The sequence below is a fragment of the Lotus japonicus genome, chromosome 3 (assembly GCF_012489685.1).
Source record: "Lotus japonicus ecotype B-129 chromosome 3, LjGifu_v1.2".
Taxonomy (NCBI): Eukaryota; Viridiplantae; Streptophyta; class Magnoliopsida; order Fabales; family Fabaceae; genus Lotus; species Lotus japonicus.
In genome coordinates, this window is record NC_080043.1 from 14,687,676 (window position 1) to 14,698,601 (window position 10,926).

Here is a 10,926-nt window from a genome sequence, read left to right on the forward strand (position 1 = left end):
ATGGATCGATACTATTGCGATGTGTGTCCAAACATCAGAGATAGTGACTATGGCAGAGAACTGTCACTGTGCCCAGTTGAACAACTGTTCACTGTTGAGTTTGAGATCAAGAACAAACACGATGCCCCTCCCTCTGAGACTTTGCATTACACTTTTCATAACATCTCCAAGAACAATATGGATCAACAAAACGTTGAATCTATGCTTTCTCGTGTGGGGTTCCCCAATGAAGCTTTCCAGTTTGTGGTCCCAAAAGTCTTGGAATGTGCTGATGAAATTGCCAACAGGACGTACAAGGATCGAAAGCTTTTGTCCATAGTTGTGTATATTCTTGTCAGCCAAGCCAGTGATGAAGATGAGATTAATGTTGATTATGATAGTGGTTTTGAAGAATATTCAGAGGAGGGTGATCAAGATTTTGGGTTGGTGCCTTCTGCAGCAGCTGTGACTTCAATTGATGAGGGTTTGGAGATGATGAGGGATGCTGATGATGATGATTATGATGGTGGTTTTGAAGAATATTTTGAGGAGGCTGGTGATGAAGATTTTGGGTTGGTGCCTGCATCTGTGAAATCAATTGAGGAGTTGGAGATGGTGAGGGTTGAGAAAGAAGAGAATTGTGCAATCTGTTTCGAGGATTTTCATGATGTTGGTGTTCGGATGCCTTGTTTACACATGTTTCATAAGGATTGCATCACTAGTTGGTTGCAAGCGGCCAATTCTTGCCCTTTGTGTCGGTTTCAGATGAACAAAATTAGTGAAGAATGAGGACAGAAACAGAATGTGTCCATTAATTGTATGATCAGTATATATAATCTTCCGAGTTTGAAACTTATGTAAGTAATACTAGCAATTGCACAATTGTACTTATAATTGTTCTTGATTTTATAGGAATCGATATTGAATTGCAGTATCCCAAAATAATGGCAAGGGGAGGTAGTGCTAAGATTTTAAATTGCGATTGCAGTCGTGGTTGTTGCTGGCCAATGTGGTCCTCAATTACAGCTTAATGCAGTTGTGGTGACTGCCACAATCAAGAAGAGCCGAACAAGGGTCTTTTAATTTTGCATATATAGCTAGCTGCCCAGCATCCTTACAATGTAATCTTACTTCTGACTATAAAGAACAAAGTAATCGTAAGCGTGTATACCAAATTAATTCCCTGCAAAGTCATAACCTAGTAGACTCCTTTAGCAGTGAAGTTCCAGCATCCCTTCACCTCACCAACCTCTGAGTGTCGTGTTAATCTACATCACCAATGGTATCATGGGCTCGAACGAACGAGACTAAGGACAAAGACCCACTACCACCAAGCCATGGTGGTTCTAACCAATTATGCATCTTTCATCATCATGTACAAGGGGATTCTCTACAGTCCCATATAGTTATAATATGGCCTCTGGGATCCCCAGCTTGCCACTGAGATATAATTGTGTAGGAATATCGCATTTGTGGATATTCGAGACCGTTTCTGGCTTCGACATTGTCAATGATCCTGTTAATGCTAGCAATGGCTCTAACAATAGAGTTTGGTTCTCACTTTTTGTTTCCTTATCTTTCCTCATTTCTTCTAGGAGCGATTTGCTGGTGTCGATACCTGTTAATTAGTCAGGAGGGAAATAAGTTCATATCCACATGATAGGTTCTGGAGTTATTGCTATTAGTGTTATCAATCATTAGGAATACAAACTTGAGATAAAGCTAATGCCTCACCTGCGAGGTATGCACCGTGTACATAGCCACTGAACTTTTCACTAGTGTGCTCTCCGGTGAAGAAAATGTGATCTACAGGAGCCTGAAACATGCCAAAAAAGAAAGGATAAAATTAACTTTGGTGTCCTTAATTTTATAGATAAACAGCAAACTCCAGGAAGCAAAGAAATACAAAAAAAAGGTGAACAAATTAGAAGGCCAAAAGAAAAAAAAAATTAGAACACAGCACAGGATCTCAAGCCCATGAAGGTAAAAACAGTAAAACTAAAACATCATCATATTGTACTGTTAGTTTGGAAAATAGACAAAACTGGATTAGGATTCTCCTAAGTGAATTGTTCATGTTTTTTTAGTTGATTGAGGTTCTCTGTTATTTTTATGTTATTGTTAGAGGCTTAGAGCAAACATGTTATGAGTTGTACTACTGTATGTTTAAGTATTGTTGATTTGCTCTTTTAGGGATTGTTATTCTGTCTCTATGTAAAAGACAAAAGGACATTGAGCAGCCCTTGGACTTTAATCTCAAGTCCCTTTTAAAAAACCATCTATGACGTTTGAAATTTCAAATATCAAATTTACAGGTAAGCTTGTATAGCTGCCTGAATTAAACCAAACAAAACCAAATTAAATTAAGTTCAGTGCCTAAGGAAGAGAACAAACTACTAGTTGGGACAGAATTATAGTGAAGACTAAGAGTGATAATTAATTATAGTTGCTAGATGTAAGCTCCAGGTCATATATTATTTTTTCTTAGCATGCACATAATGCAGTACATAAAGACAAATAAATCATGAATTAATTTTTTTTAAGAACAGAGCACATGAAGGGGAGATTGTCACAACAATAAAAATATAAGAAAATCCAAAATGATAAGCTAACCTTAATATTACGGCAAACTTTGCGATTGGAGATAATGGGGTAGTTGCTGTAGCTACCACGCTGAAACCTGTTATTCCACCAGCGAGGAACAAGTATATCAATGGCGTCCGGAATATCGGGTCCAAACATATCCCTGAGCACTGCCATAGCCTCCCTCAAGGTATCTTCATCAGATTGAGCTTCCACACGTTTTGATTCCCCATTTGTTATTGTCACAACTAAGATATTGGAGCCAGGATATGCATTCTCCATGTGCTGGTGACAAAGCAGATAAATAGAATGATTTGGATGAGTAAGCAAAGACTGGACAATTATTCTGGTTCAGACAATGCAATCCCCAAATATCATATTCTAAGTTCAATTATTTTCAGTTTCCATAGAGGGTAAGATTCGAAATCAATGTATTATTCCATAGTTTTGATTATTGATTAGAATGCAGACTGATAACATGTACCAAATTCTACAATGTCCAAGGGGTCTGATTTTTTCTTCCTCTGCCGTATAATTCAGGTTTTTCCTATTTTAATACAATAATACTATTATATTGTTTGAAATGCGTGATTATATGATACTCTATTCTATATCAATAAGAAACCAACCATGGTTGGAGTAGTTCCCATTACGAAACTTGCACAGATAACTACACGGAAGCATCAGCAATACAATCATCTTTGTAATGAACCACTTAATATTATATGTTTCGCCTATCACTACTAAGGTATAATTATATTTTTATCAGCATAAGACAAAATGAAATAGACAAAAGTATTTATGATCATGTGCATGTAAAGAAGTCAAAATTACATCTCCAAAATAAAAACAAGCAAACAAACATCAAGCACAGCTTGCGTAAATCAAGGAGGGGAAATTTTACCAAAGCTATTCCTTCATATCAAACAAAATACCCATTTCTATAAATCAGGGAAGTTTTATTCTTTGGTTTTAACATATTGATTTGCCAGACAAGAGTGAAATTTATAAATAGTATTCAAAGCTAATGGTAAAAAACTCCTTAATACTAATGTTTAACTGATGATTAATTCATATCTAAAACAAGGTAGTAAGATTGATGATATGCAATTACTAATGAGGATACCAGTGTGAGCATTCTGTACATTTTACAAGGAACTTTGTTATATAACTAATACTTAATGTTTTACCAGAGTGTTTAGCCCCAAGAAGGGGATAAAAACAAAAGCCACAATTTGTATGCTTGATAGCCAGTTTGATAACATTATTTAAGCTGTTTTACATTAAATAAAGATAAACGTCAAGTTCGATTGACAGCAAAGAATTAAGATGAATCATGTGACCCACATGCACATCATAAAAACTATGACAACAATGTATTATATAAATCCTCAGCATGCCAATCGTTCCCTTTAGTTTATCCTCTTTAAATCATTTCAAACAAAGATTCATATGTTCAACTTGATCCCTAAGCTTAGGTAAGCGGCTTGTACTTTTTTACAAGAAATACAATTGAAAACAGAGTATTTTTCCCTTATTTCGTTTTCAGGCAAGGAATAGAGGCTATAAATAGCCTTTCTAATTGAAATAAGTTCCCATATAAGTATAACTGACCAAAAGTAATGTTGGTTCTCTGTTTAGCCTAATGAGTATATGACAATAGCATCAAACTTCGTTTAAAAGAGAAACAAACCAGAAACAGAAAGCAAAAGAAACAGTTTAGTAGAAAATACATGAAAAATGAACTGACAATCATTATAGATAATTTTAAACAAACCTGCCAAAATGTGTAGTAGCCTCTCCGTTCGTGAGCATATATGAAGAATTCCTTTTCGGGACCACTTGGCCAAAACTTATACGGAAACTTCAGAAAGATTTTTGTGTATACCATCACATCACATTTCTTGAAGGCTTCCAGTTTCCATCTCTGTTTCAATATTTTATTCATCATGGAAATGTTGAATCAGCAATGTATATTGTTGAAACAAAACAAAAATGTATTACCTAATGATAAGTCGATTACATCATGGAAAGGACGTTTAGAGGACTAAAACCTAAATGAGTCGAGGGAAAAGACAAAGAACCTCAATGATCTCCAATAATTGTTTAATTTGATGACCTCATATATTCACTGGTAATTCCTTACATTTGATTAGATACATTACGTGTTCATATGCATATATATCTTGTTCAACATCTACAATTATTAATTATTCAAGTCCTTTAGACAACTCCAACACTAAACATATGTTTGTTTGGTAGGTAGGTACATGAATCTCAGAAGTAGTGATATATCCATATAAAATTTTCACAACATCGCCTTTTGTCAAAATTATCGAGGGGAATTGTGATACAGATGGGCAGTATTGCAAGCAAACCATGACTTGGCCAAGATGTATAACATGCAACATGTTTGCCCTCATACAATTTCCCCTTCTCATAGGACACAAGTGTATATTTGTCAATTCTTCTACAATTAATTCCGAAGCCAAAATCAATTTTGGGAAAAAAAATTTGTTAACAGTTTCTGAGTGTTACTAGAATTGATTGTGAGGAAATACAAGCTAATCCAAACACCCTATAAGAGGCTTAGGCCATATTCTATGAGTTTTAACTCTTCCAACAGTGTATAATTAGTCCATTCCACATGCTTCTAAATATCAAATGAATATGCAACAAAGTTAAAATTAACAGAGTTATCTGTGGTGTCACCGACCCCACTCAATTACGTTTAAACCTCTCCTTTCCATTTTGAAGGTAAAGCCCACGAGTTTCCAGATATACAAGATTAGACACAAATAAAACATTACTCACTCCTTTAGATAGCTGCATTACTCATGCTAATTAACAACAGTCTCAATCAATTGATGTTTGTTTATTGAATTAGGACGCAATCGTACCAACCATTGTAAGGTAGTACTAGTAACATTTTTCTATCTGAATTCACTGACTACTTGTGCAAGCTGGCGTCCTCCTAGAACCACGTGTTGATCTAGTCTCATAGAGGGTTTCTAGACCATCAACAATGAGACTATGGATCACTGATACCGTGGATCATGCAATCCATGGTTTCACCATATAAAGACACCTCGAAAATGTATCTTGTGGCGTCATCAATTTAATATGAATCCAAGCTATCCCTATTTCTTTACATTCCCAACCAATAATATTTAAGGCTGTGGGGCTACAACATGTAAATAGAAGAGAAACTCTCACTGTAGAGACCCGTACAAGTATAGACAGAACCACACCCTAGAGATTCCATTTCTACCATATTGGTAGCAAGTCATTTATTACTTCTCCTATTTTCTTTTGTTTCTATTCTATGTCTGCCTTACTATCATTCCCCCCCCCCCCCAATATATCCTACAACCGGCACGCGTTTTGTGGTTCAAAGATCATATTAAGTGGGTAAATCTTTCATAATAATTTTTTATCAATCTATTAGAGAGAGTTGTGCTAGATGTTGGTTCTATGTCTGTATTTTCAAATGTGGATGAGATTCTATTATAATATACTCAAACCCAGCTTGCTTGATCACACGGGGCTCTTGAAAGGGGGAAAAAATAAACGTACCGGTAAGGGTGGATTGAAAGCAAGTAGGTCGCTTTTGAGAACACCAATGCTAACGGATAGAATCACGTAATTGGCTTCGTAAACGCAACCATCCTCCGTAATCACCTTAACACCATTTCTTGAATGTTGCAATTCACGGACTACCTGCACAAATCCATGTAGAAAATCATGGTTCAGCTCAAAACTCTCCTATGGGGAAGTTAACTGCCTAGTAAAATGAACTCCATAACCCCAAAAAAATCCATGTAGTCCAAAGCAATAATGCCTCCTGAGAATCTGAGCAATCAAGCCTTGAAGTCAACTAACTCAAAGAAGTTTTATTGCAAGGGAATCTGGGGTGATTTATTGCAGCTTTATGTCTGTCGAGTGTTTTGGAAACATTTGTTACCAAAAATGGGTTTTCAATTTCATACATCCCACACCTACCACAACTTCTATATCTCATTTTCATATCTACATTTTTTTCTTCATAAATCTCTATTTTTTTCCGTCAAATTATATATCATAGCTCTAATTTTTTTCTTTTATCTCTATCTCTGTGAGTGATTTGAGGTGTTGATCAAGTTTTTTCCAAGATTTATTACCAACTCTATTTTTTAATGTTATTTTTAAGATCTAATTAACAAATTAAAAATATATAATAAATATATTTAGTTAAATTTATCGTTCATAAACTAAGAGGACCTGTAACCAAAAAAAAAAACTAAGAGGGCCATATATAAAAAACAGAAAAATATTTATTACTTATCTTTAAGTAATTAAAAATTAAAATATTTAATAAGATAATTAAATATCCTTTATTTGTGTTCATAAAACACTAGTTAATTTAATCTTGATATAATTTATAAGGAACTCTAGTGCAGTAACATTCTGCACGAGAAAAAGTAAACAAATTAATAGAATAAAATGTTTATTTGGAAAAAAATTGAAATGTAAAAACTAAGAAAATTAGAAGGAAAAAAACTTTGCGCGCCTAATAAATGGAGATATAGACAAGACTCCCTTCTTTCATGTTATTACTCCGTATATGAGATGAAATGACACATCACCTTTGGTGATTGCAATTGGGTCAATTCAAACAGTATGGCCGGTAACAGAAATTGAAACTCCGGGTCCTACAAATTTATGGGATGCAAAAGGATTGAAATAGAAGACATTATTATTTGTGGGTCAAATTTTGCCTGTCAAGTTCCTCTAGGTTTTGGCATGTATCGATGGATGCAATTGAAAATATGCAGTAATGGTCAAATACACCATGTGATCGAAAAACATTTCAGGACAGAATCTATATAGGTATCTTTATACAAAAATGTCACATGCTTTTTTGATTTTTGGTTTAAAGATCAGTTTCCATTCCTGTCTTAAAATTTATCCAACAACCATTCTTATATTAAGTCAAAATTATAACTAATTTTTCACATTTTTTAGCACACGAATATGCTTAATTCAACATAAGGTGAATGAAATGCCGCTTTTTCAATTTACCTTTGATCTGTTTTGATCCCAAATTATTTCATTTCATAACATGATCAGGAAGAGACTTTTGATCCCATGAATACTTTCTTGGTGGTTGAATGTTTTGACAGAAAATATAACACAAAATTTAATCAGGTCAATGTATAAAAAATGTAGACAATTTTGAAGGCATGCGGTAATAAAAGAAAGTTATCATGGTTTATGAACAAAAGTTCAATTGTTTTTGGATTCCTCTGTGTTCTTTTAGCACACGAATTTTAAGAAAGATTTTTCCCCACATGCTTCACAGTTGACCATATTATGAACTTCTAGTATTTAATAATAACACACCAACCAATTAATTCAATCCTTGAATTACAAAAGGGAAAAGGTACGCCTGGAAGTTATTGTCATCGTCTATAATAAATAAAGGCTTTGTATCATGCGACAAATCACATATCCATTATTTTAAATTCAAACTCGTTTATCTCAAATGTGATTGGATGATGAGTTATTTAACCCAAACTTTATCATGAGTCATTTAGACATTCCCTATAATAATGTGGTACGTCGATCAAAAGCTTCACGACAAAGTAGGGGAGTTGACACCATAACAAAGAGAAAGAGATGCGTGACAGAAAGGTGGCACACTGATTTACAAGAAAGAAAAAAACAATAAACAGTTCTGAAAAGTCATTATCTACACACTCTAAAAGTGTGACAACAAAACACAATACACTATACTAATACTGCAATAAGACAACTAAAAATAGAAGGCAGCGAATGCAAAATTGCAAACAAAGTGAGATTTTTTCACTAGGGGCAAATCAAATGGTTAAGCAAGCAAAATCATGAGTACCTTGTTGAGTTTGAGACGATCGTCCAAGATTCTACCCTCGGATGTGAAGAGAAATTCTTCAGCCATTTTGTACAGCAAGTAATCGTACCCTCTTTCATCTGCAACCAAAAATTCTTTCTCCCCATAGTCTACATAGGTAGCTATTGGTTCCACCTCTGCACCCAAAAAAAATCCCCAGTTTTAGAACAGAGGCGGGCATAAAATTGATTGCCTATTTGGTTTCAATTCTAGCACAATTAGACGTTGATTCATCGTACCAAAAATAGCTATTTATTACTTCTATTAAATGTGAATCCATTTAGATTTTTCAAATACACTGAAGCATAGTAATAAGCTGCTTCGGCTCCTCTATAATGTAGTAAATTTACTTTACATGGTAAAGTAAGCATCGCAACCTTTAACATGTAAAGTAAGTTATTTTATTTTAGAATAGTCAAATCAGAAACAGCGATCAAAGAACATTTTTTTATAAAAAAAAATTGAATTAAAGAATCCTTTTTCAATATCAATGAATGTGAGCTGAGCTGGAAAAAATGACACTATTTGATTATTACAAATCACAAGCATAAAATTGATTAATTTTTTCAATCCCTCTTTAGTTTTACAGAACAAACAAGCCAGCAAAATAACAGTGAAAATTAAACTGAACCTACCAGGCATTTCGAAATCATGAAGGATGAAATCAATGGCGAGTTCTATTGGAGTCTCCGGCGACCTGAAATGGAAAGTGAGAAGAAAAAAAAAAGCTTAAAAGACCAAAAGCAAAGAAGAAAAAGGAAAAACACATTTCAAAAAGGAAATAATTGAATGCATCATGATTGCATATAGAATAACAATTTTTTTTGCGGCTGAAAACGACGCCGTGAGATTTGAACTTACGGTGGCAGTTTCGTTAGTTTGAAGCCATCATTGCCCCCGTCGTTATCATCATCATCATCATCGCCGCCGCCATATCCGTCGGCTTCGAATTTTGCTTCTTCTTGATTCCTCAGCTTCTGAATCGCTGAGTCAACCGCTTTTTGGTACGAGTCAGCAGCGATTCCACTCGGAAAGATCTTCCCACTGCAACAACAACTCCACAAAACTCAGCAAAGTGAATGTCATGAAAAACAGAGCAGAAACGAAACGGCGTCGTTCACACCAAAACGGCACGAAAACCGAACGAAACGACGTCGTCGTTGTCATACTGAAACGGTTACCGAAGAAAATTGGAGAAAATGGATTTGAATTTGGGACCTGCGATCGTAGATATTGTAGCGAGCATTGCTGTAGTCGGAGAAGCAAGTTCGGAGGCCGTGTTCGGCGGCGAGTTCCCAAATCGGATTGATTTTTCGGCCGCCGACGCCGACGATCCAACCGGCACCGAGCTCCGCCGACACACCGCCGAAAGGCTCCTTGCGGATCCTGCCGCCGATGCGGTCGGAGGCCTCGAGGATCACCAGGTCCTCCACGCCGTTCTCCGCCAGCACCTTCGCCGCCGTGATACCTCCAAATCAGAGAAAGAAAGAAAAAAAATCATGTAGTTGAAATTAGAAACGGTGGTGGAATTGAGTGAGTTCGGTGAATGGTGAGCGGTTGCGGCGGCGGAACTTACCGGAGATTCCGGCGCCGACGACGATGACGGAGGAGCGAGAGCGAGAGTGAGAGGGGGAATCCATCAACGTGCGATTATTTTGCGAGAGAGAGAGAGATAGAGAGAAGAAGAGCACAAGTGTGTTTATGTGAGTTTGATACGAGCTGGAAATTGTAGCGGGAGTCTGTTTATATAGGTATTTTATGCCCCTTTTGCTGTGTTTTTTTTATATTCTAAATCACAGGTGCTACTCATGTTATCAGCCAAATGTTATCATCTTAGTGGATTTTTTTTTTCAGATTTTAAATAAGTTTTTCATTTTTACTCATTCCCACCGGATTTTCTTTTCTCATGGGAAAATAGAAAATCTAATACTGACGACTACGACGACGGCTGATATGTGGCAGGATGACATAGGTTGTGAAAAGTTTATTGATGACATTCGCCGACGATTTCAGCCGTCTCTCACCAACCATTTTTCAACGGCTTTGGTCGTCGGTAAAGTGATCAGCCAAAAAATTTATGACACTGTTCATTACAGATGGGCAAAACTGTCGGTAGCTTAACCATTTTATAGGTTATCGATGGTTCAAGTCGTTGGTAATATGTGGGTTTGCAAGTCACTACCTAGCAGGTTACAGTTTGTAATGTATTAATCAATTTTAACCGTTGGATAAATATCTTATTTAGTAAATGCGGTTATTTTGTAGTCATTGAGAGCATATATAAGAATAGGAAACTTAATGGTGTGTATCATCTTTTCACGAAGGGCTCAAAGAATTCAAAAAATATCTTTCCCACCAACAAAGCACTTTCATTGGAATGTGTTCTTTTCATCGAATCTAGTTAGTTACTAACGGTGATGATCGTGGCTAATTTACCAACGATTGGAGCGACGAAC

The 10,926-nt window shown here is 35.9% G+C and overlaps 2 protein-coding genes across 3 annotated transcripts; one reads left to right on the top strand and one right to left on the bottom strand.

The window, feature by feature from the left end:
- On the top strand, positions 1-768 carry LOC130743654 (probable E3 ubiquitin-protein ligase RHC2A). Its single transcript, XM_057595888.1, has one exon. The coding sequence runs from the start codon at positions 1-3 to the stop codon at positions 766-768; it is 768 nt and encodes a 255-aa protein (XP_057451871.1).
- Positions 769-773: 5 nt separating this feature from the next.
- Positions 774-10,196, bottom strand: LOC130748083 (polyamine oxidase 1). Of its 2 annotated transcripts, XM_057601178.1 has the most exons (10): positions 10,047-10,196; positions 9,689-9,938; positions 9,332-9,514; positions 9,106-9,167; positions 8,453-8,607; positions 6,139-6,282; positions 4,340-4,489; positions 2,593-2,847; positions 1,714-1,795; positions 774-1,597 (listed from the first exon to the last, which is right to left on the bottom strand). In XM_057601178.1, exons 1-10 carry the CDS (start codon positions 10,108-10,110, stop codon positions 1,386-1,388), a joined length of 1,557 nt encoding a protein of 518 aa, XP_057457161.1. In that variant the 5' UTR covers positions 10,111-10,196; the 3' UTR covers positions 774-1,385. The 2 variants fall into 2 exon arrangements, with proteins under 2 accessions (XP_057457161.1, XP_057457162.1); XM_057601179.1 differs by lacking the exon at positions 6,139-6,282.
- Between the last annotated feature and the right edge of the window lie 730 nt (positions 10,197-10,926).

What these genes read in the sequence shown, in the direction of transcription:
- LOC130748083 (XM_057601178.1), bottom strand. Translation starts at nt 10,110, where the DNA reads ATGGATTCCCCCTCTCACTCTCGCTCTCGCTCCTCCGTCATCGTCGTC. An exon ending in TACAATATCTACGATCGCAG is followed by an intron (nt 9,515 to 9,688) that starts GTCCCAAATTCA and finishes TTGTTGTTGCAG; the next exon opens with TGGGAAGATCTTTCCGAGTG. An exon ending in TCATGATTTCGAAATGCCTG is followed by an intron (nt 8,608 to 9,105) that starts GTAGGTTCAGTT and finishes TTTTGGGTGCAG; the next exon opens with AGGTGGAACCAATAGCTACC.
- LOC130743654 (XM_057595888.1), top strand. Translation starts at nt 1, where the DNA reads ATGGATCGATACTATTGCGATGTGTGTCCAAACATCAGAGATAGTGAC.